The 25,510-nt window shown below is 55.2% G+C and overlaps 1 protein-coding gene across 1 annotated transcript in view; it reads right to left on the bottom strand.

The window, feature by feature from the left end:
* Positions 1–5,647: 5,647 nt before the first annotated feature.
* MLLT6 (MLLT6, PHD finger containing) overlaps positions 5,648–25,510 on the bottom strand; it is a 45,638-nt gene continuing 25,775 nt past the window's right edge. The window contains 13 exon segments of the mRNA XM_054088306.1: positions 5,648–6,180; positions 7,003–7,212; positions 7,214–7,381; positions 8,834–8,942; positions 9,082–9,437; positions 9,831–9,919; positions 10,113–10,301; positions 10,571–10,713; positions 11,029–11,095; positions 16,219–16,336; positions 17,101–17,285; positions 18,672–19,262; positions 20,039–20,213. Coding sequence (XP_053944281.1) covers positions 6,136–6,180; positions 7,003–7,212; positions 7,214–7,381; positions 8,834–8,942; positions 9,082–9,437; positions 9,831–9,919; positions 10,113–10,301; positions 10,571–10,713; positions 11,029–11,095; positions 16,219–16,336; positions 17,101–17,285; positions 18,672–19,262; positions 20,039–20,213 — 2,445 coding nt within the window. The 3' untranslated portion in view covers positions 5,648–6,135.

The raw sequence follows: 25,510 nt of genomic DNA, 5'->3' as shown, positions 1-25,510 counted from the left end.
ATTATTTTTACTTACGTGGGCTTAAGAAACCACACGGCACAGCATCTACCAAGGGCGACGGTAAATAAGAGCGCAGCAGGAGCTGCCGGCTCTCACCAACCCGCTGGGCTGGAAAAAGAGTCCTTGGAAAACCACTTTGGGCATAGGGCTGTATGCTCAGCCCCATCCAGGCTGGAAGCTGACACACAAAGCCCTTATTGCATCGGGATGGAAAGGGCTGTGCAAACAACCCAGGCTTTAATCTGAAAGGGTTTTGAAGCAGCCGGTCCCTGATGGAAGCTGTGGCTGAGCTGTCCTTCAAGAGGTCTCAGGCACTGGCAGGATGCTTCAGCCCAAGGGATGGACTTGCCTTTTCCTTCGGCTCTCCTCTGCGGCAGGAAAGGTGCCGTGTCCTAAAGCCAATCCACTGGTCACGCCAAACAACTGCCTGTTCTCAACTCCCAAGGGACCTGCTCCACCGCCGCAGAGGGCTGGATCCCCTCTCGCTTCAGACGGTCACCTCCCGTCCTGCCCACTAGCCTGAACGTTTCACCCCGAAGAAAATGACACCATCTGCTTGGTATGTGTCCTCTGGAGGCATCTACTGAGCACGTGAGAAGACCTCATCTCCGTCTCTATTGTCTTTGGTACAGAGCCAAGGGGCTCAAGCCATCTGCAACCACGCAGTCTGCGGGGACGGTGCCGGAGTCTGCGCCAGCCCCGTCCCGCTCGTGGCTGGAACACGTGTGCCAGCATGGAAGCAGAAAGAAAATCAAGGGTTTGCAGAGCCCAGCGAGCGCCAGGGCTGAGAGAAGCCTCATTCATACAAGAGCTACATCCACATGATGGTAACTGGTTGGGAGAGACCTGGAGCAGAGCCTACAGGACCTCCAGAAGAGAGGGGCTCTGCACAGGGTTGCTCTCACCGCAGCCTATCGTGCACCTCTGATGGACGCATTCCTCCCATTATCCTGGTCCAAGAAGATGCCATGACCTGCTTGTTGGGCACAAAACCACAGAACAGTGCTCAGCGCCTTCCTCTCCTGCCTCTTCAGTCCTCATCCATGCAAAACAGGAACAGAGATGCTATCAAGAGCCAAGCAGCAGAAAGGGGAGGACCATGCCAGGACCAAGCCAACACAACTCTGCGGAAACATTCAGCTTCTTTTTTTACATTTCAGGGCTCCAAGAAACACAGCAGAACTGGGTCTGTGACCCTGCTGCCCCACAGGAATCCCCTGCATCTCCCTCCCATCCTGCGCTCCGGCACGAACCACTGACAGGCACAGGAGAGGAGGCTTTGCAGCCACCACAGACGGCAACGGAGCCCTCAGAACCAGACACCAAACCTCATTTTCCCTTCCAAAACCACCTGAAAGTCTCCTACAATGACCCAGAGCACTCGGATCACCCAACTCTGCAAAGACCAGCCTTTGCATGCCAAACTCTGCTTCCTCTGGATGAGCCTTCAGCCGACGGAAACTATCCTTACAGATGGAACCACTGACTCCTGCGTCTCCGGTTCATTCTGTGCTCCCTTCCTGACAGCCCTTGAGCCGCCTGAAGAAACCCAAGGAAATTCTTTATCCTCCAATTTCCAACCGCCCCGTGCTGACTGCTGGTCAATAAGGGAGAAAAAAGTCCTGCAGAAGACCCAGGTGCTGGGGGAGAACTTATCCCAGGTCTTTAAAGGAGCCTTGTGAACCCAGAGGACGAGCGAGGTCCACCTCGCTGATGGGGTGAAGGGACACGTGGCTGGAGAAGAACAAAAGGTTAATAAAACCAATTTCTGACTTCAAAGGAGGAGAGGGCAGAACCACGGAGCCTGTGGGCTCCGAGACAGCAAAGCGTTCAGCTTTGACGCACGACCCATCCAAGTGCCACGCCAGATCTAAGAGCTGAGCACTCCAGAGCTCAGTTTGCTCAAGCACACGACCTCTCTCCAAAGCATCTATTGAAAAGACCTCACCACCACCCAACTCTGCTCTTCCGGGGGGAAACAGCGCAACCCAGAAACAACGTGAGCCCTTCCCTTCGTTGCTGAAGAGACGGGAACTCTTGGGAGACAGGAGGAGCGAGGAGCCAGCGGGAAAGCCAACACGGTCATGGGCTTCGGGGGCGATCGCTGCTCTTTTGAGAGCTTTTTGCTAATGAACAACCACCGCCGGCTCCTCCCTCCCCGTGGCGTCCCTTCACTCCTGAGGTGCAAAGCTAGGAAGGAGCCAGGTGGAAAACCCTCCCTGGGTTCCTCTTCTCAAGGCAGGAACGTCCTCGAGAGCATCGCTTGCCCAGGGCAGTGCCAAGCGTGCAGCCATGGGCACTGCAAACACGACCTCAGCACATACACAGGAATTTAATCACACAGACCCTACTCTCTTGTGAATTTTGAACCCCTGGCTGTATTAAAAAAGTCTTTGACATTAATATTAATATTATTTATTATAATAAAGAACAGTCAAGCAGCGTGAAAAAAATATATCTTAGCTACATTACCTTAAAATTGCCAAAAATATACACATTTTTCTCTTTTATTTAATAAAAAAAAATCAAAACCAAAAAAAAAAATAAAGACACATGCAACATACTAAATGAGACATTAGCATCAAAACGGGTAAAGAAACGTACCCCAGTGCAACTGAAACACAGATAATCTTTAGCTTTTATTTTTCCTTTCCCCCTGCTCTCCCTCTTTTTCACAGAGATACAATAGTTTAACGTCGACCTCCCAGCAGTGCCCTCTTCCCCCTCAATCTGCCAAAGGGACCTTTGGCTCTGGGGCAGGTGGAGGTGACAAGGAGCACACTCCGAAGGGACCGGGTGCCTTTGGGAGATGTCAGAGAAACATCTAAGTGCTATTACGACTCTTCCCTCGCTCGTCCTCTCCAGCCTCGTCCCTCCCTGCTCCCAAAACCCCCCTGAGAGCAGCGGCTTCGTCTACAAACTACGGCCACCACCAAAACTCCACGGCATGGCCAACAGAGCAGGGAGAACCAGGGGTGCAGCTCAGCCCTCCCTGCTTTTAAGCGCCATCCTGCCCCGAATTCCTTGAATTCAGACCTTCCTTTCCCACCTCTTCCGACGCGTGGGCTCCCGGTCGTGGTGGGGAGCCCCGCCAGCACATTTCAGCCTCCTGGATGGAAGCTCCTCTCTCACCAACCTCCTCCTCTCTCGTTGCCCAAGGGTTTGGGCGCGGAGTCACTGACCATCACAAGGTTTTTTTCATCCTGGGAGACCTTGCGTGTTGTACCCCAGCTCGCTACACGGTTGCTAACCCGCCTTCCCCATCCCATCCCCTCTCTTCCTCATCCTGGCTTTTTTTTTTTCCTAATTTCAAGGTGTGAAACGCGGTTAAATTTTGGAAGAGTGTGACCAGGTCTGGGCACAAAGTGAAGCCCTTGGATTTACAGACTGATCGGAAGGCTGTGCTGATGGTCGGTGTTACGGCAAAGCGGGTGGCGATGAAAATTTAGAACAAAAAAAAAGGAAAAACCAAAATAAATATCCAACCCCAAACAAACGGAGCTCGCAGAGACCACATCTGCACTGTTAACAGCCACTGTTTTACTCCATTCATCATCTTCCTGACCCAAAGCAGCGCTAAAGAAGGTCTGTTCCCAAATCCCAAGGATAGGTAGAGCTTCCATGTGCCCTCACGGCCACCAACGGGGCACCTCGGGGCAGAGCTGGAACCACCGCTCTGCACGTTGCCTTCAAGGCTGCTCACACGAGGAGGGGACAGCGAAGCCAGAACCCCCGGTAGGAACGGCTCCTGCAGCGAGCAGGGGGGTCCCTGCGCTGGGGTGGGTTGGGGGGCACCTCTGCTTGCAGAGGGGAAAAAAAACAGCTCAGGGTGGGGAGAAAAATGGAAGAAATAGGAGAAAAAAAAAAGTGCAAGCATGCAATTGTGCCCGAGCGATTTCAGGGACGGGAGCCAAAAGTGGAGTCAAACCATTTGCAAGTGAAAGATCTTCCCAGGGAATGGCAGGAGGATGTGCCAGGGGAGGGTGAGGTTGGACATTAGGAAAAGGGTTTTGCTCCAGAGGGTGGTGGAGCCCTGGAACAGCCCCCAGGGAAGCCGTCACGGCACCAAATAGTCCGGAAGCGTTCAACACCCTCAGCCCCACGGTGTGAACGGTGGGGTGTTCTGTGTAGGGACAGGAGTTGGACTCGGTGAGCCTTGTGGAGCCCTTCCAACATTCAGACATTCTAGGATTCGATGACCCCATTCCCTGTTTATACGGACCGGGCAGACGGAAGGTGGCAGAGCCCAACCTGACTTACTCGCGAGGTGGCCGGGGACGGCGTCGGCAGAAGCCACGGTTCCACGCTCCTCTCTAGGTCTGTGCTGCAGGGACCACAAGGAAGGGAGGCTTTTGTTTTCCTGCATTTCCACTTTTAGCTGCCATCTCCATCTTTCCAATAGCTTCTTAACCTTGTTAAAACATTAGCTTTTCTTTATAAAAAAAAATTATATATATAATATATATATATATTTCTGAGCAGACAGCAGTGTTCTGCCCAGTTCACAGAGGCTGAGATCAGAAAGGTTATTTTCTCTCCTTTTTAGCCTTATTCAACCATCGTGGTGACAATCTTCCAGACAAACCGGAAAACGATAATGAAAAAGAAGAAATAAAATAAAATTAAAAGGAAGAAAGGTATTTAGCAGATGAATTTTGCCTATAACAAGCTTTTCTGGGACTATCAGCACAGACCCACTGCTGATGAATTTGAATAGTGCAAACTAGTGAGGGGCAGTGGGAATGTGCTGAAAAATACCCCTTAAAGTCTGATAATGTTTTGTTTTAAGACCCTTGGAGTTTCTTTTAGCTCGAGTCTTCCTGCCTGCCCCCCAGGAGATCTGGATTTAACCAGGGGATGAGGAAAAGAAGGGGCACTGCTACGTTTGACGTAGACGTTCCCCTTCCCCCAGAGCTGCCCCACCTGTCCTTCCATCAATTCGTCGCATCCAAGCTCCGAGGAAGCCGATTTCTTTGCCGAGGTTGCAAGCTGCGAGATGGAGTTAAGGTCAAAAGGTGGAGAATGATGAAGAGTCCGATGTCCTAGCTTAGGAGAGTGCTAATTGTCCCGTTGCTTGAAGATCCCTTTTCCGAAGTGCCCAAGACCAATGGAAGAACGTGGGTTTTGCCAGACTGGAGAGATTTGTGGTGGATAAGACAGAACAAGTACCGGATTTAGGACTCTCTCTTCCCCACACACATTTCTATCTCTCAGCTTAGGTCTGGGAAACAACTGCCAGGTTCAAATGCACCTTCTGGAGTTGGCTACAACAAGGGTAATGCCGGCTACTGCCCCTTTCTGCAAGCTGAACTTGTGGGCTTTGGAAATCTTGGAAGGAAACAGAGACAGCACAAGGAACAGGAGTGTGCTTTTCACGTGGGAAGTACAGCATCGACCCGACAGCAGCTGGCAGAGCAGATGTGGCAATGTCCTTTAACGAAGCAGGTGGCTTCCACCTCCTCCCCGAGCACCAGTCCCTGCCCATCGCTCCGCCGCTCGTGTCTTTTCAGGCTGGGTTGAGATCCAGCTGAGTTGTTGGGGCTTCGTATGATGGCTACGGACAGAAGAGCATCCCAAGAGCCCAGGAGACGAAAAGCAGGTGAGACATCTCAGCTACAGGACTTCTCAACCTTCCCCATCTAGGCGAAGCAGACCACGTCCCGCTTCCCCAGCTGTGTCACATCCAGTGCTGCCTCCGCGGGGCACTGCCGGATTCCTCTACATTGTGCAGAACCTCCACCAAGGTCTTGGCCAAGGACGCTCGATGGTCTCTAGTGCCTCGACCTTGGGAGCGACACACCCGTGAAGACACGCTCGCGCTCACGGCGGGGAGGAGACTGGCAGGCAGCTGGTGTCACCTCTCCTCCACTCTACACGGGAACACAGCTTCACTTTGAGCACGTGTGGCACGGAGCAGGGGGGCAGGCAGCCCCCCGCCTTCGCTCCTCCCGATACCAAGGCTTGGTCAGAGACGTTACTGTCTTCCAAAGCACCTCTTGGCATTGCCCAGCAGCAGGAAATGCTTCTCAGAAGCCTTGTGCTCATTGCTCTAACAGTATCAAAGTCGACCGGAAAGCCACATTCCCCTGGCGGAAAGGAGTTGGCTGCTGGTTTGTTCAGGGTGAGGGGGGGAGCTTAGCCCTTGTCCTGGGTAAGAGGAGCTCCCTTTTCATTCAGGCTCTTTAGAAAAGAAAAACAAACAGAAAAAGAGACGCAGAGGAGACAGGTATCAGTACCGGACGGGCAGCAACACGACGGGGCAGAAGCAGAGAGCCCTGCTGTGCTGTGGACCTGGCCCTGCTCACCGCAACCTCTCAGGCTCCTCTGAGACCAACGGAGACACGGGAGAGGGGAGCCCCAGGCTCCCCCTCTGCCCAGTTCAGACCAAACTGGGCCCTCAGCCCTGGCCTTTGGCTCCTAAGTGTTTCCAACCAGGGCTGGACCTTCTGGGTACAGGCAAAGGCCAGGGGAGGGATGGAGGAGAGATGAAAGCATCACACCATCGGTCTCTAGACACTGGTGTTCCAGTGCTAAACCTCGTCACATCCCCTCCTCTCAGGTGCAAGATTCCTTCTAAACCCGGGGTTTTCAACGTGCAGTCACCTCTGGATTTCATCACGGGGCTCCGACAGGGCCAGCACTGCCAGGGGCACATTGTCCCATCCACGTCCTAGGATTAACGGAGACAAACCTACAGCCTCTCCGCCTCGTTCCTGCAGCAGGTCCGGTGTGCGTCTGTGTCACACGCACACGGAAAGGCACCTCGGGAGCCTCTGTGCCTACCCAGGACCCTGCCTGAGCCCTAGAGAAGCCCTTGGAGGCAGGATCAGGGCATGACACTGCCTAGGCAGGGACGCGGCAAAGCCAGCGGAGCGTTCTGGCTCTGTTGCCTAAGCAGTGCTCTCGCTTCCCCACGTTAAGCGCGGCGCAGACCGTCTCTCCCCACACCTGCACGGCCCCACCAGCTCAGTGGGGTCAGGGTAACGCTAGCAGCATACGCACCGTTCCTTTCGGGGTGTTGCCATCCGCCTGCAGGTTGAGGAACGGGTTCGTCTGTGCTGTAAGGACGGGCGGGATGCCTGTCCCCGAAGCCAGGAGGCTGTTGGCAGGAGCGCTGAGCGGTGGGGTGGCCTGGGGAGCCAGGAGGGCACCGCTAGGGTTGAGCTGCTGGGGGGAGAGGGATGCCATGAGAGAGCTGCTGCTGGGGGGGGCGCGGAGGGGCCGAGGTCATCAGGGCGCTGGTGCTGGAGTGCAGGGGAGCCGAGGTGGCCGCCAGAAGGTTGGTCATGGACAACTGCGATGAGTTGGTCATCTGCAGCCGCTGCAGCTCCCTCTTCTGCTGGATTTGCTGCATCATCTGGAACACCAGGGCCTGCTGCTCCTGCAGGGAAGGGTAAGGAAGGGAAGTCAAAGGAGGGACAAAGGGCTTAGAAAGAGGTGACACCTACTACAAAGAAGCCACACGGGTGCTTTCCATCCCAGAACAACACTACAGGGGACAGGGAGAAAATCCCCGTGGTCACATCTCTATAGGTAGACGGAGAAACAGTCTGCCTTGCGTTCATTAACAGCCTGTGCTTGTGACCTTTCCAACCCCATTGTCTCCCGAAGCGTGGGATTAGCCAACCCTCTCCCTAAGACACCTGCAGGCACACAAATTTACTCAGCTCTTCCCAATCCATGGAGCCACAAATTTTAAGTCTGTGGGATTCCCTATCCTGAACCTCGACTGGCTGCCGATTTCCTTTTCCCCAGCCCTGACCCACGGGGTTGGTGTAGGTGAGCCACGCGCAGTGGGATGAGGGCCACGGCTCACCTGCACCCAGAGGGACGCCCTCAAATCCGAGCAAACCGCGGCAATCACTATAGCAACCATCGACCAATGCAGCAGGCTGAGAGCTGACATTGTTCTGTACCCACAGGGATGCAGCTGATGACATGGTGACATCAGCTGCCGTAAAGAGAAGCCCTTTGAAATTTGCTTTTCCCGGGTTATAAATAGCCTGACCCAGAAATCCATCCAAAGCAACGGGCCAAGTTCGTGGCAGATATAAATGAGCACAGCTTCATTGACGGGAGCTGTTAGCGCTCCCGTGCAGCTCCACCGCAGGGGAGGGACACCACAAAGGTTTCTGCAGGGCAAGTGAATGTGGTTCTTACACACTCCGGGGCTTGTTTACCATCTATCCGCGCAGTCATTCCCACAACAGCCCGGGATGGGGCTGCTGTTTTGCCCAAGAGGATGCAGGCAGAGAGCCAAGATCCTCAGAGCAGCTGCCTGACCCCAAAGTCCTCAGCCACCTACACAGTCCCTGGCATCTCCAGTTCTCCATGTGCCCAGACACGGCTCACCGGCCTCAAAGCTAAGCAATTTGGTGCTTATCTCTTCGTAAACTCAACCAGTGTCCTCAAGCGAGTTCCTCTTCTGTGGGCCTCAGCACATCTGCAAGCCCAGAGACCTGCGTGCTCGCGGCAGCAGGAGCAGACATGATTTGCATTCAAAGATCGCTGGAGGAGGTAACAGCACTCCTGATTTTACGGTGGCTTAGCGTTACCATGTTCTCACACCCTCAGGATGTGGGAAACCCTGATTAAATTTTTCCCTTTGTATGAAAGAAGTTCAATCTCCCTCCTTTCAGGAGGTGCCGCACCTTCCTGCCTAAAGCTCCTCTCCTCGCCGCACCCTCAGCAGCCCAGAGCCAAGGAACGGGCACGGCTCAGCCCCGTGGGCAGGGGATTCACGGGAAAGAGGGAGCCCCAAGTTTTGCTCGCTGCTCCGAGGCTTTCCCGTTAAACAGCTCATCAGATAAAAGGTGCCAGCGGGCACACTTACCGGATTAAGCGGCTGGGAAGTCAGGAGCTGCTGAAGCTGCTGGAGCTGTTGTTCGTGTTGGTGCAAGACGTGCCGCTGCTGCTCTGTCAGGGGACTCAGGCTGGGAATGCTGCAAGGGGAGCCAGGCAGGGAATGTCAGCGCAGCCCGTCGTGGTCCCGCATCCATAGGGAGCCTTCCCTCCCTCCCTCCCGGTGCTAGGCTTCTGCTGGAGAGGGCAGGGCTGTCCCCGCGAGCTCCCCGTCCTCACCTGCTCAGGCTGGTGGAGAGCTGCAAGGTCGGAGGCCCGCTCGCCTGCGTCAGCGCGCTCGGAGGCTGGGCGGCCTGAGCTCCGTTCAGATTCCCCAGGATCCCGTTGATGGGCATCTGCTGACCTCCTGCCAGGCTCCCCATCAGGCCGTCCACCATGGGCACCGTGGAGAGGCTGTGGCTGGCAGTGGTGCCTCCCCCCAGCCCGCTGCCTGCCACCCTGGCCAGGCCATTCACCTGCTGCACCCCGGGCAGGGGTAGCGAGGCAGGACTCTGCTGCAGCATGGGCAGGGGCGGAGGAGTGCTGTGGAAGGACAGGGAAGAGCTGCTCCTGCTGGGGCAACCTGAATGAGGGTCCTGGGGGAGAAACGGACATAAGAGCATCGGACTGGGGCAGCTTGTGAAAGGTCAGCTCAGCTCCAAGAGTGCTTCGGGCAGGAGCTGGAGGTGGGAAGGGGGCTGCGACTGCTCAGAGGGGTCCCACAACTCAGACATGGTTTGCCGGATCCCTAGAAGCGCGGCCAGAATAACCTAGAAGCGTTCTCACCTCCTGCTCCCAGTCTCAAACTACTCTACTCAGACCCTCAGCACTGAGAAGAAGGGAAGAACAGGCACTCCAGAGAAAGAAACCTGATTGCTGGGCCTGGACCACGAGGCTTTAGGAGTGGGATATCAAGCCAGAGTCCTGGGACTGCACTGCTCTGCTCCCTCCCCAAGTCCCTTCCGCGGTGGATGTGGTGGCCAGCGTACCTCAGAGGATGTGGAGAGCGAATTCTCGATCCCAAAGCTGTTCTTGCACGGGGGGCTCTTGCTGATGCTCAAGGAATCGTTGTTGCACACTGCAGGGAGGAAAGAAGTGGGGATGCAGAGTCAGGGGTGGAGCCTGATGTCGCAATAACGAGCGACAGCGCTTACTTGCCAGTGGCTACAGGGAGATAAATGGGTCAGATCCTCCCCACTGGGACCCCCTCCTGCCCACCCCGGACACCGCTACCAAAGGGCTGAGGGTGATGCTTCTGCTGGTCCCCTCACCGTTAGGAGACAGGATGTACTGGGTTTGGTTGCCCGGGCCGTTGCTGCTGGTCACCACGGGGAAAGGGACTGAGAGCTGGACGTTGAGGAGCTGCAAACGCTCCTTCTTGGCCGTCAGCGTCATGATCTGCTCCTGGAGCCGTTGGTTCTCCTTCTGCAGCGAGTGCAGCGCTTTCAGCATTTCTACAACTGCAGGGGAATGGAAGGAGGGAAGGAGGACGGGGTCAGGGGAGACAACGGGGGAAAGAGGAGAAGGGGATCCACAGGAGGAATCACAATTAGAGCGCGCCAGGGTAGGAGAGTGGCCCCACATCACAGTCCCACTGCCATCTACTCCCCCATGGCACAGCGCTGCGCTTCGCCCCCCACCCGGCTCCTTCGCCTGTAGGCAAAATTCCCGCTGGCTCCCCTAGAAACACGCAGAAGGACCTCTGGTCCCACAGCCCCGAGCCACTCACTGTTGACGCCGGCCTCGCCGTTGCCCTGCTTCTCCAGGAGCTGCTCGATGTTGGGGGTAGCCTGGGGGACATTGTCCAGCTGCCCGCTGCTGCTGCACGACACGGTCTGGTCGAAGAGGGTGGGCAGGCTGCTGATGGGGGACCTGGGGATGGGTTGGGGAGATGTCAGGGATGCCTTCCTAAGCATGGAACTGCATTCCTCCGCTCCCTTCTCCCCCAAACCTCTCCTGCCCCACATGCAGAGCGGCCGCATCCCTCCCAGCTTCATCTCCTCCGCTCCCGTTAACCACGGTTGGCATTGAAAAACGCAAACCTGCCTCCATCCCTCCCATCCCCGGGCTCAAGGAGGAGGGAAGGAGCTGCCCCTGCCTCCCCCGGGCACTCTCCCTTCCCTCGCTGTGTCATCCCCGCGGCGGAGATGCGGCGGCACCCGCCGAGGGCTCCTCAAGGACACTCACATGGAAGAGAGACTCTCCTGGGGCGACGTCCCTCGGCAGCCGAAACTGCAGTCCTCCAGGTCAGGCTCTGCGTGGGGAGAGGGACGAGAGAGACCGAACGTTCGCGGGAGCTCCGGCAAGGTGGCCGCCTCGGTCCCCGGCGCCGCTCCCCGCTAGATGGGAGCACCGAGCAGCTCCGAGAGGCACCGGGGAGCTCCGAGAGGCACCGGGGAGCTCCGAGCAGCAAACGGGGAGCTCCGAGCAGCAAACGGGGAGCTCCGAGAGGCACCGGGGAGCACCGAGCAGCAAACGGGGAGCTCCGAGAGGCACCGGGGAGCTCCGAGCAGCAAACGGGGAGCTCCGAGTAGCAAACGGGGAGCTCCGAGCAGCAAACGGGGAGCACCGAGCAGCAAACGGGGAGCTCCGAGAGGCACCGGGGAGCACCGAACAGCAAACGGAGAGCACCGAGCAGCAAACGGGGAGCTCCGAGAGGCACCGGGGAGCTCCGAGAGGCACCGGGGAGCTCCGAGCAGCAAACGGGGAGCTCCGAGCAACACCGGGGAGCTCCGAGCAGCAAACGGGGAGCTCCGAGCAACACCGGGGAGCACCGAGCAGCAAACGGGGAGCTCCGAGCAGCACCGGGGAGCACCGAGCAGCTCCGAGCAACGGGCAGCGCCGGCTCCACCTGCCGGGGAGGGGCTGCGAGCCTCTGCTGCCACCGCGGGTCGCTGCTGGCACCCCGTGTCATTGCCACACTGCCATCACCCCCTGTCGCTGCTGTCACTCTCTGCTACTGCCGTTACCCCGTGTCATTGCCATCACCCCATGTCATTGCCGTCACCCCGAGTCACTGCTGTTGCCCCGTGTCATTGCCATCACCCCATGTCGTTGGTGTCACGCCATATCATTGCCATCACCCCATGCTGCTGCTGTCACTCTCTGCTATCGCTGTCACCCTGTGTCACTGCCATCACCCTGAGTCGTTGCCATCACCTTGAGTCGCTGCTGTCGCCCCATGTCGTTGCCGTCACCCTCTGTCATTGCTGTCACCTCACTGTTGCTGTTGCCCCGTGTCACGGCCATCACACTGTGTCACTACTGTCACCCCATGTCGCTGCTGTCACCTCATGTCATTACAGTTGCCCCGTGTCGTTGCCGTCACCCTCTGTTATTACTGTCACTCCATGTCGTTGCCGTCACCCTCTGTCGTTGCCATTACCCCGTGTCACTGCCATCACCCCATATCACTGCTGTCACCCTCTGTTGCTGCCGTCACCCTCTGCTGCTGCCACCACTCCGCGTTGTTATCACCCTGTGACACTCTGAGGGTGGGATGGGGGTGGTGTCACCCTGGAAAAGCATCACCGATGCGATCCCCTCCTGAGTCGGGTGTGCAAGGAGTGTGTGGGGCAGTCCCAGCTCCCTCTCCGGCCGCTGGAAGCTGAGGGATGGGCAGAAAGCGGCTTTTCCTTCAGCTGTAAAGCTGTGGCAGTGCGGGGACACACGCACACGGACTTTGCTGAGCCTGCAAGGATGACTCAATCCTGTGCAAAGCCCTGCTCAGCTCCCTAAGTGCTACTGCAGCCCTCTGCCTCCAGGATCCGTTCCCGAAACTCAGCTGGGGTCCTCCAAAGTTTCCAGATGCTCAGTTCCTTTCTAAAAAACTTAAATAAGCGGTTCAGTGTCCAGACACTATCCCAGTATCCAGATGCCACCCCAATATCCAGACGCTACCTCAGTATCCAGACGCTACCCCAGTATCCAGATGCTACCCCAGTATTCAGACACTATCCCAGTATCCAAATGCTACCCCAGCATCCAGACACTATCCCAGTATCCAGACGCTACCCCAGTATCCAGACACTATCCCAGTATCCAGACACTATCCCAGTATCCAGATGCTGTCCCAATATCCAGACGCTATCCCAATATCCACACACTACCCCAATATCCAGACACTATCCCAATATCCAGACACTATCCCAGGATCCAGATGCTCTCCCAGTATCCAGACGCTCCCCCAGTATCCAGCCCCCCATCCCAGGGAGCTGGGAGAGGGCAGCGCTGGGCCGGAGCCGCTGTGCACGTGCAGCAGAGCTCCCATCCAAAGAGTACTCAAGAAGTGAAGTATATTTCTCTGCCATTTGCTTTCCATCCCCAGAGCCTGTCAGCCCGTAAACACGCGTTCCCCTCGCTCCGGGAGGTGTCAGATGTTGCGGCCACAGCCTGCACCAGCTGGCGGACTCGCTCCTCCTCTTCTTCACACAATACGAGACATTTCTTACGTGCAAGAATCCAGGAAGTCTCCCGCAGGGAACACTGTGATTTACAGTGTAATGCCCTGAACGGGGCATTGGTTATCGGCGGTATTTTCTACTGCTGAGAACAAGCGAAGGCAGCTGCTGTTCAGTAGCTCCCACAGACAGGTACGAGTGGGATCCCCACTCCTTCGCCCGTCTGGGGAGAAGCCGCGGCTTTCTGGAGGTGACCAGGTGACAACAGAGGTCTCCCGGTCGAAGACACCACGTGGAGACAAGTCCTGATTTCAGGGACATCACAAGGCATGAAATCTAAGTTTCTAACCAGGATCAGCTACCGGAAGGCTGGGAACAGTCAGACTACTTGTTTTCCACTCAAGGACCACCAAAACCCTTGGAGAAACACCCACAGCCCACCGTGTGCACCTTCACCACAAAAGTTTTGCCTTGGAACCCAATGAACCTTGCCTGCCTGCTTGTTATTGTCACGTATAGGGAAGCACAAATACACGATCCCGGCTTTCTGAACCCTCACCAGGCTCTGTATCTAATTATCTCCTGGCCAACACCACCCTGTTGTCTGCAGAACAGGGAGATGACTGAGTTATCGCACCGAGACAGCGCTTTCCAAGGCAGCAAGTATGAAAAAAAAGAGGCTTGAAGACAACTCGAGAAGATAAATACACTTGGGCTGTCAACGTAACAAGGCAGGATCCAGGACAGGAGTGGGAGGAAGAACTAGACAATAGCTATGGGAATGAGAAGATAAGAATCAGACTTTTTGGAGCGCCAAAGGCATCCAGGTATCAACCTGCACCAGGGATAAGAGTTCCTCAGTTCCTCCATCCATAAGACAGGGTAAACCCATTGCCCTACATCACATCAACACGGAGAAAAGCTCAAATATTACTGCAATGAAAGCCACGTCTCCACGGGATCTGTCTACACAGATGCTCTCGGGACAGGTAATCTGAATTAAAGACAAGGCGGGATTACTTAAAACCTCACAACCGCACCGTTAGCAATTTAGGATTAAGGCAGTCACTACACTCTAAAGCGAAAACGGCCCCACACAGGAGGTTTAATGCACGTTAATTAATTAATACCCCTGGAAAAAAAAGTGATTTTGGCTTAACACCCCCTGGGTCACCAGCTCCAGCAGGAGGAGATCGTGATGGACAAACCTTAAACTCGATAAAAACCAGGAGCGGTTCTGAGAGCTGCCTGGAACTGGAAGAAACACGTCCTGAGGTTTATAAGATGCCGGTCAAACAAAAAGAACAATCTCGGAAATGGAAACTAAGGATCAGGCTTTTTTTTTTTTTTCCCTGAGTCCTTTGTATGATGGATGATCATACATGATTCACTCGCCAGTCGCTGCAGGGCTGGAACAGAACGCCGACTGCCGAGCGTCCGTGTTGTGCCTGAACCACGGGGCTATTGCCGGCAGCTGAGGCGCTCGCTCCTCCTGTCAGCACCTCGCCAAAATAACAGCAAAAGGGAAGCGGCACTGGGTCATCGCTTCTGTTGATCGCCGGGAGGGAAGAATAACTCTTTGAATCATCCCATTCCAGGTGACTGAATCACTCCTGACTGATTTAGATGGGACATTGGAAGAAATTCTTCATGATGCTGAAGGTGGGGAGACCCTGGAACACATTGCCCAGAGCAGTGGTGGTGCCCCATCCCTGGAGGGGTTCCAGGCCAGGTTGGATGGGCCTTGGAGCAACCGGATCCAGTGGGAGGTGTCCCTGCCCATCCCTGGATGGACTTTGAGGTCCCCTCCAACCCAAACCATTCTATGATTCCAAGACTCACAGCTCCCACGCAACACCCGTGGCTCCCACCGGCGGCAGCTGCGCAGGTAAATTCCCATTGCACTCGAGCTAACGGGGAGGGGACGTGGGGACAAAACGCTGCCAGTGACACACAAAGAGACAGACAGACACCTTCCATGGGCTTGCAAAGGTCACAAGTAAGCACACGTGTTCATTCATGCTTCACATGCAGGCATGCACGCTTGTTAAGGCACATAAGGGCACAGAGGTGTCAGATTATCCAGAGAACTCAGAGCCACCTGTAAGAAGGGCTTTGCATTTTAAAGGGTTTGTCACTGTGACACCGGGTAGAGTTTTACCTCCCGGGAGTCCAGCACCCAGCACGCCAAGCTGCCACGTTTCTGGGCTAGGGGAGCATGAGACAGTTGCACCACTAGCTGCAACATCTGAAAATCAGGAAGGTGCTTTTGTTTAACTAGGGGTGCAAACCAAAAATCAGTTTTCCCACTCTGTTTTGGGAAAAAAAAAAACACAAAAAAACAAGGAAACAAAAAGAAACCTTACTATGCTTCAAGTTTCCTGCTTATTAACCAGGCAACATTCCAAGAAAAATGAATTTGCCTTGGTGGGAAAAAATGAGCAGTTGTGAGTAATCCAGGGTTGGCACGTTCACGTTTGGAAGTTAAAAACAGCGGATTCTGTTGCATTCATGACAAAGCCAAAGTGGAAAGGCCAGAAAGTAACTCAAAACAGAAATGGAAGACGAAAATGAAGAAGGTGAGAGATCTTTCATTTAAAAAGAAACCCCCGAAAACCAAAACCAATTAACTTATTTTGAGCAAGCAGTAGTTTTCGCTCGGTTTGGAAAAGCTTTAGCAGGGAAGGACTTGACATTCTTGTACTTTTCTAGCCCGTGTCCAGGGACACACGTTATCCGATGGACACACCGGCTGTGCTTTTGCAGGACTGCGAGGCAGCACTGCAGGAAAGCAAACAGAAGCACATCCTGCCCTGGGGCAGAGCCCCTGTCCCGCTCTCCTAGCCCTGGCTCTCACACGCAGAGGATGGGAGCAAGCAGGGAGGGCTGCTGGAGAACTAGGGATGCAGTTGTCTCGCCTCTTCCAGGGAGACCCCTTTGGAAGTGCAAACTCACACATACCTTCTGATTCACGTACCTGCCCGGCTGCTTTCCGACTGATTTAAGAGTGGGTTGATCGATAGCCCAGACGTGAGGGGGCTCCCAAAAATATGGGAGGAAGGGAGGCTAAACGTTGAACCTGCCAGTGAGAACACCTACGCGGCAAAATAAGGAGGAGGGGGGAGAGAGAGAGAGAGAGAGAAAAAAATGACTTCTCAAAAACGCAAGAGGAAAATAACCTCATTATTCCATCTCTTCCTTACTCTTGAACCCGGTTTGCTCGTGAGAGAGAGCGTTAAAAATATCTCCTCGGAAGTCTCGCTCGACAGTTGAGATCTTCCCAGCCCCATCTCAGAGCCAAGGGGTCTGAATGAGCCGCCTTGACACTGAGGTTGTAAAACTAACTCTCTCCTCCCTGTAAAACACCTCTCGCAGCGAGATCCTGACAAAGGAGGAGGCTCTGTCTCCTGGCGCGCACGCAGCCCACCCAGCTGCGATGCTCGAGCCCTCCCACCAAGTTATCCATGCTACGGAGCGAAGGTAGGGCTGGCACCCCTAGGATGGGGACGAGCAGCAGGGGACGAGCACGATGGGATGTGGCACACGCTGACATCCATCTCTCTGCTTCCCAAGCGCTGTCTGCGCTCCCCTTGCAGTCAAGAGAAGGGCAACGTCGCCTTCGAGGCTGCAATCCCTCCCACCCCAAAACAGGCTGAGATGCAAAACCGCCTCCGCCTTTCTACCAGCTCTAAGGGAAGCTGCAGTTGGCAACTCCCCTCCAAACTGAAGGAAGAATAGCTCTTTCCCAAGTGGAAAAAGCAACTCATCTGTGCCCACAACCAGGTCCTGCTCTGCCAATGACCGCTCTACCCAACGCTCCCCTGAATTACAGGCTCCCTCCTGGTCCTGATGTTCTTACCTGCGTGGTGGAGACCGAGGAGGAGGAGGAAGCTGGGATGGTGCTAGCAAAGGGAGACCGGTTGAGCTGTGGGAGAGACGACGTACCCTGGTGTGCCAGCAGGCTGGAAGAGAGGGGTGTACTGCACACAGCGCGGAGCACTCCGCCCCCGTGGGAAATAGGGTCCTTGTTACTGGTGTAGATCCCTACGAGGGGAGGAGACGTGTTAGAGAGCCACGCTCCGCTCTCAGGGCCCGGAGGCAGCTGGTTTTCCGCAAAGCTTCATCTCAGAAAGACAGCGACAATCCACAAGGGTAAAACACGGCACTTCAGCAGCGCCTGGCATGGGTGCTCGCAAGCCACGATCCTTCTATCAAAAGGGATCACAAACGTTTCCAGCCTTGTCCCTGCTCCCCTGTTTGCTCCCCACACCCTGATACGATCCGGCAGAGAAATCACAGCCCGCAGTGACTCGCCACGGGCACAAGTCCGCGGCAGAAGTGGGCAGGGGATTCTGAGAGTCCCACTTTGCTGCCTGGGCTTATCAAGACCGCATTCTCGCTGACCTAACCTGACCCCTTCCGCGATATCCAGGGACCACGGTGGGGCATGGACAGATAAACGAGGGAGAAAGGGTGAGGAGAGAGCTGCTGCAGAAGGAGAGGACCCATTTGACGTCCCCGTGGCAGAGGCTGTGCCCAAAGCCAGGTCCCTCACAGCCGAGCATCTATCCGCAATGCGAGAAGGAGCAGGCAGAAGCCTGGCAGCCTCCTCCTCTTTGAAACATCCTTTTGTTGTTTCAGGGGAGGGGGAGGCAAAAAAAAAATTGGCCTAAGGTTATGATTATGGGAATTGCATCAATTCTTGCAGCTCCTTCGCTCTCTCAGGCAGTGCAGGCAATTGGGCTCCCAGGCACACACAACAAAATTATACCCCCCCTTTGCAATCTGACCTAAATTGGAGCATCTGCAAGCAACCCACAATAGACCGATTACAAGTTCTGCTGCCAGAACAGTGTCAAACCTCAGCCCTGAGCAGCAGGCTCCTCCTCTGCCTGCTGGCCTTAACCCCTTCCTGCCATATGTCCTGCCTGCCCTCATCCCTGCCAGGCCAGGGAAGGGGAATCCAGCTGGGAATCCAGCTGGAAGCAGAGTTCCTGGTGTGCCAGTGGTCCCAGCCCTACGTGGATGTGGTAAGACCAGGATGAGAGGTTTTGCTTTTACAAGCAGGGTTAAACTTGCTGAGAGCCCCTCATTTGGGGTGAGGCTGTGGTTGCGCTGGTTTGGCTTGTGAACATCCCTCTCCATCACTTTGGAAATGAAGCGGAAGTTTGCCAGCACTTGAGCAAAAAAAAGGATTTGAGATGCTCCCCCAGCCCAGATCCAACAACAGAGAAGCTGACCTGGAGGAGATTCCAGGCTGACAGCCAAGAAGCAAAGGGGAGCCCCAGATGTGGATTTTTATAGCTCCTGGGACTGAAGTGAAGGGACTGGACTTGGTGCAGGCACGTCCAAACACCAGCAAAATGGGATGAAAGAGAGAGCGGGGCTGGGAGGAACCGTGCACACCTGGAGCCCTAAGGGAGAACATACCTGAACCCAGCAGCGGGGACTCCATGCTGAGGCTGGGCAGGTTCCCCGTGTGGCTGAAGGAGCGCGAAGAGTTGCCAACGCTGGAGCTAACGAGAGAGCCCCCAGAGAAGGGTGACGAGGACGTAGACGTGGACCCAGCCAGCTGGGCCCCCAAAATCTCTTTGCTTTTGCCTCCTTTTGGCCTGCCAGGTCCATGCTTGTTCTTCTTGCTACCCTTGTGCTTTTTTTCCTTCAGCACCTCTCCCTCCTCCATGCTGAGGGACGGCATCCGCTTGTGGCTGCTGCTGCTGCCACCGCTCCCACCGGTCCCCATGGAAGGGCCACTGACAGGGTTTGAGGCTTTATAGTCCACGGGAGAAGCATCACGGCCTCTCTGCTGGCTCACCGCGGAGGTGGAGAAGCGCATGATGGATCCAAAGCCTGAGAAGATCACCTTCTGCTCAAAGACGTCCCCCTTCTGGCCTTCATACAGAGGGGAGCAGTGGGAAGAAGAGGAGGAAGAGACAGGTTTCCGGTACTTCTCGTCGTCCTGCTCAAGCTTGGGGAACGTCACAAAGTCCTGGGAGCACTGCAAGCTGCTGCAGGAGGTACCTGGGGGGAAGCGGAGGAAAAGCAAATAGAGGAAGGCTCGTGGTGGCAGTAACTCAGCCCATAAGATAACAGCAGCACAGTCGCTCCGCGGGTCCTCTGGCACAGGCCAGTTACGGAGACGAAGGACACCTCCATCACCTTCCAGCCCTGCTCCTCCCCGTTGCTTTGATGCTTTCTAACAAGAACAAGAGATGCAAACCGGTAGGTTCACCTCACTCAGACGTGCAGGTGTCTGCTCGCCCAGCTCCTGCATCGCCACTGTCCCTCCAACCCAGTCAGGGTCCCGGGAGATGAAACACGCTCGAAAAAGAACTCAGCAAGGTCAGAGCAGATGGGAGCCCTGCAAAGCTTTGGCTCAAAGCTCAGGGGAGCCAGGTTTTGGCTCAGATCTCTCCACTAGTACTCCTTAAAACACTGCTGCAGACAGTACCACCTACAGAGGAGAAGGCAGGTGCTGCCCATATTGCCTGTGCTCAGCATCCCTTCCCTCCTCCCTCAGCTCAGACATCTGGATGTGTTTTCCTTGCCGTGCAGCAGGCCTGCACAGGAGGGGAGCTGTAACTCTCAGCTGACTCAGTTCTTCCCTCGGTGCACGGAGTTAGCAGCAACACGACTTTCCCCTTTCTCCTCAAGAGGTTAACATAACAGCCATCGGCAAAGCTTCGCGGCACTCGCTGGTGCAGGAGGAACTGAACAGACACAAAGATATCAAAGAGGGGCAAAGTAAAACGCCCCCTCGCTCTCTCATCCTTTCTTGCTGCTTCTTCACTCCTTACCTGCAGGCTGGAAGGTCCCGCTGGAAGAAGCTGAGCTGAAGCCAACCGAGCTTTTTCCGCTTCCCGTCTTTTTCCCCTTGTGGCTGCTGCCATGGCTCGAGGATTTCTTGCCCTTCACCTCCGACCTGCCGACCTCCGAGGTCTCTTTGCTCCCCTCATGGTGGCTGGTGGAGCCCTGGCAGGCAGCAAACACAGAGGTGACTCAGGCCAGATGTGGCCACAGCGGGGGCTCTTCTTACCAATTTCCCCTTAAGAGAACTAATTGCCCCCCTTTGCCCGCAAAGTGATGGTCAGGTCATGTTACTCGGGAGAGAAAAAGCAACATTCCCTTCTGCTGCTGCTTGGTGACATCAGATTTAGATTCCTAGAGATTACGTTCATCCCATCTAACTCCAGGAAATTAAACCGGGCACTGACAATCAAGGCGCAGACGCTGGAGGATCCTCACGTCATCAGCAACAATGGGAGTACCTCTGAGCATTATTCAGCCCAAATACGATCTGAACTTGGCTGGGATCCAAGCACAGATTTCAGCCGCATCTCTCGGGCGCGCTGTTCTCAGCAAGGTCAATCCACCTGGGGGAACTTGCTCATCCTCCTGCCGTAACGGGAGTTTCCCCGCGTTCTTTAAAGCAGCCGCTGAGGCACCTGCACTGCCAGCTCAGGGCTTTCCGAATCTACTGCAGTAAATATTTCACCGTGACATTGTTAAGAGCAGCACCGAGCACGCGGCAACAGATGCGATCTAAAGCCCATGCGAGCCCGCAGGAGACAGGGAAGCAACGGGGAAGAAGAGGCTGGCCAGATGCTAGGAAATCCAGGAGCTTGGGATGAGAGAGAGAGAGAGAAGTGTGGGAGTTGAGCAGGGGGGGAGAGGAATGAACCAAAACCCAGATCCCCCGGGGCACCCACGCTAGGATATGAAACCTTCACCTTCAAGTCACTTCAAAGCCCAACCAGCAGCGTTCAAAGATCGCTTCTTTCCAGGTATCGCTGCAACCAATCCATATTACAGACAGAGCTCCGATGGGATGGCTACAGTCCAAAGCACAACACCTGTCTACTCGTGCAACACCTCTTACTTCTTCCCGAGCAGACAGAAGGAAGATGTGGAGAAGCGCAATACCTCTCTTACATTCCGCTATCTCTGACTCTAGCTGACCTCTTCTTGGGGAGAGCTAAAGGGAAAAAAAAGGGCTTGTAATGCAGACTCATGAATGCCCAGATAAAAACCTTTCCCCATTCCTCCCACATGGTTTAATCACTCCGCACAATGCAACAGCTGGCAGCCTAACACGCACCAGATGTGCTGGGAATATGAAAGACAGGAGGAAGGGAGTGGTGGAAATTAAGGGGGAGAGGAGGGGGAATCTGTATTTTCTCATCGCAGACTCCTGGATGTAGGAGATTAAGCTTTCTTGATTTATGTGCTCAGAGGGAGCAGGAAAATCTTTCCGACTTTCCACATCTGCCTGGGGAGGGAAAGGCGAGCGGTGTCCGGGGGTATGGGAAGGTCTGAGCCTGCTCACAGAGTCGCAGGAACGAGATGGCTCAGGTCTCAGCAGAAAAGCAAAGCCCCACATTTTCCTCTCATAAATTCACCTCTCGGAGCTCGGCAGAAGGTGCGCGAGGCCACAGAAGGGCAGGGGGAAACCACATGAGAAGACACGTTCTAAATCCAGCGCGTCAGGAAGGGAGTTGCAGGGCAAGTAGTGAATTAGTGCCGGGTGGAAGGGGGAAACCTGAGGTGGGGAATAAATCTTGATTGTAAAATTAAAGGGTAAAACTAAAAGGAGGGTGTGGGGAGAGAGGCTGAGCTGGCTCAGCCGCCGCTGCTGAAGGGACACTCACCTACCTGTAGGGTTTATCTGACCTCACACACCTCCCCGAAAGACTCCCAGAGACTCCAGGGGCAGGATTTTCCCACCTCCTAGATATTGTTTGCCAAACAGGTTGCGGTAGGAAGATCTCTACGGTACTGTCACGAGCCCTCCTCACCCCAAAGGGCCCTTCTCCAGCAGCCGTTCCAGAGCCCCACCGTGGGGCAAGGGTCCAAGCATCCCAGCTGAGGAGCAGAGGGAAGGAAGCTGAATCCACACTAAATCGCTTCCTCTCTCTGTGCCTCTGGTTCTTCTCCGCTTTGCTTGGTGGAGCCTGCAAGCTCTGTGGCAGCAGAGCCTTCCAGGAGACACACGTGGACTGCCAAGCACAACGCAGCCTTGATCTGGAGGGGAGGGGGCTGCTATTATAACGCCAATATTAACAACACTAACGAGGGCTGCAGTCCCATCACCTCCCTAACAAAGGAGATTCTGCCTGGAGGAAGCGGGACTGGAGAAACCCGCATGCCTGCTGCTTGCCTGGTGCATAAACAGAGGTCTCAATCTCTGGATCATCGGCTTTTCTCCAGCCTGTAAATCCGTGCGTGCGTGTGTGTGAGCAGAAACCCATGTTCCGTGCGCCGCAAACAGACGCGGGGGAAGGGCTCGGTGCAGAGGGAAAAAGAGGAAAGCGCTGAGGAAGTGAGAGCTCTCTTTCAGAATGAGGCAGCAACTACATTTCGAAGGTCTATTGAAAGCAACCAAGTGAACAACGTGCCCCGAATAAAGCTGCTGCCCTCGCTGGAGGTGATGGTCTGATGGGGAAACTCCTGCCTCAGCTGGGGAGAAGAGGGGCAAAGTGGCGCAGGCACCCAAGCACAGGCAGGCAGGCACCTCCTGACGGGCTCTACCTGATTCCTGGCTTCTCCGTGACTCTGTGTAGCACCCAAGCTCCTCATCCATTCATTTATTTATGGGAAATCAGAAGAGCATCGCTTTGCCTCCCGATTGGTGGGACGAGCTCCTAGAGGGAACCACCGACGAGATACAGAAGGGGGATGCCGGTGCTGCGTTGGAAACACAGAGCAGCTTTGCCCTGGATTAAACTACTGGTGAGGGAAAGCAGGGAGGACCGTGAATGAGGAACAATGTGAGGAGAGCAGAGGCTCCTCCAGCCCATGCACCGCAGGGCGATGCGGTGAAGCAGCCACCCAGGCAGGCTGCAGGCATCGGCCACCGTTCCGCCCGGGATCGCTGGCTGGAGGTCAGATGAGTCTCCACCAGGAGCTCTGGGCTGACGTCCGTGTACAATCTACAGCATCCCTGTATCCGAGCCACTCGCAACATCTTCGCATCCCTTCTCTCAGCCTCAAGATCAGACAGCGCTGTGTTGCTGTTCTTTATAGGTGGGGACAGGAGACACAGATGGGCTGAAGATCGTACTGTTAAGTCCCTGGAAAATTCCCGCTTCTGTCAGGACAAGGGATGCTAAAAGGCTCAAAGATTCCTACCGCAAATATCCACGCTGAAACATGCTTTGGTTTGCAGGGGTAATCATCATCCTTCCCACACAAACCCCTACCCCTTCACAGCGACTGTGAATTTGCCCGAGCCAGGCGCGGTACAGAGGTTCCCAGGATCTGTCAGCTCCAGGTTGGCTCTGGGTAGACGCCAAGAGCTCAAACAACACTGGGAAATCTGGAAAGCCTCCCTGCAATCGTATGCTCTTCACCCTGCTGTGCTCCCTCCCCAGCACCTGATCAGGGTGCAGAGAGGCTTTGGCATCTGCGGCTTAGCTCGCAAAACCCAAAGCAAGCCAGATGTTGCAGCCCAAACCACGTAACATGTGTGCGTGTGTGTCAACAAGTGATGGTGATGCCTGCAGCTGGCAGAGGAAAGGCAGCTGGCGTGGTTTGCAATCCTGCAGATTTACTGCAAGTGCAACAGAGAGCAGCAGGACGGCTCCCGCGGGGTCTCGGGCAGCCTCATCCAGTGGGATGTCCCTGCCCATCGCAGGAGCTTGGAACGGGATGATCTTTAAGGTCCCTAAAACGCAAACTATTCTATGATTTGCATGGGGAAGGGAGAGGCAACGCGGCTCAGCGCTCGACTGCTCCCTACCCTCGATCACCAGAGCCACGCACCGGCTACACAGAGAGATCCGGAGCACCGAAACTGCCTCCTGCACGTCTGCCGGCGTGTGACCGCGCAGCTGAACAGCCTCGGCTGCCAAGACTTATCGGTGAGACTCAGTGCCTCAATGCCATCTTTCTGACAAGGTGTTCAAAAGTGTCCTTAGTGGGCAGCATTTTGTACTTTTGGGGATAGACAACGCAAAATAGCCAAAAACGACGATAACCAGAAACTATCGCCCAGAAGAGATGTGTTCTGCCTCCTTCCCGCTGCCCCCAAAACTCCGTGGGAGCTCCAAGTAGCCAGCACAACAACGAATACGAGCCTATACCCAGCACAAATCCACTCTCCACAATCCTCCCTAATCCATCCAAAAGCCCTGGAGCTCCGCTGGGGGATTTCCAGCAGGTCTGCAGCTCTTGGGAAGGCACCGTCCTGCGCCCCGCGAGGAAGGTTTTCTCCTGCCCCTCTTGGAGAGCAATGAAAACCGCATCGCCCAAAGACATTTGTCAGAGGCAGAAAAGCTCAGAGGAGCTGCTAGGAAGAGTTGTTTGCATGCTGTGAATTCACACCCTAGTTTCACTTTCCGGTGTAGCCGAGAGCTGAGGCCCCACCACGGTGTTTTCCGTATGTTTATCCCCAAACCGGAGCACGGCAGTAAGAGCTTGTTACTGCAGGAGGCCGGGCAGAGTCCACATGTCATATATTAATGGTATTTAAATTCCTAGAAGACGTAGGGAAGCACTCAATGAGATGTTCAAAACCCTGGCAGAAGTCAGAGGTCTAGCACAATTGATTTCAGGAGGAAGACTGAAACCACATCAAAGGATGTTCTTTATAACTAAACGGTTCAAGACGGGAGCAACGGGGTGGACGATGTATTAGGTGAGAATTGGAACTGAAGAAATAAATCTGGATTGCAAAATTAAAGAAAACTGGGAAGGCAGAGGCCAGGCTCAGTGGGATGCACCACTCTTCCTCCAAAGCAATGGGACGGTCCCACTGCTGCCAACCTACCTGGTGGAGTGGCTTGGGAAGTCCCGCTGTACAGGACTATAGCTCTGAAAATGCATTATTAATGGGTCACCGGAAGTTTCAGAGGACTCTGGTAGCAACATCAGACGCTGGGGCTCAGATGTCTGCTGCCCCAGGTTCCTTTTAGGTTAAGCGAACTGGGAGCAGACTGGAGAATGGATCCAGGTACCGGTAACACCTCTCCATGGCCCTGTGGCTGGTGCCACGCTCCAGTCTGGCCACAGCCCTGGTGCCCAAGGAGCCAGCAGTGCCAGGGCTCTTCTGTTTACTCGCCTGAGTGATGCTCCTGCTCCGCACTCCTGGCTCCGAAACACTGGTGATGCTCAGTGCCTCCAATCCAACCCCTGCGCACCGAGACGGGACACGGGGACTCGCCGTATTTGGTGCCACTTTGGCTACAGCGCGGTGAGCTGGCAGCATGGGTTTGGCGTTGATATCGAGGGCTGCACCAGCCCCCCGTGGCTCTGCAAGGCTGCTCCAGGCC

The sequence above is a fragment of the Cuculus canorus genome, chromosome 25 (assembly GCF_017976375.1).
Source record: "Cuculus canorus isolate bCucCan1 chromosome 25, bCucCan1.pri, whole genome shotgun sequence".
Taxonomy (NCBI): Eukaryota; Metazoa; Chordata; class Aves; order Cuculiformes; family Cuculidae; genus Cuculus; species Cuculus canorus.
This window is presented reverse-complemented; position numbering and strand designations above follow the sequence as displayed.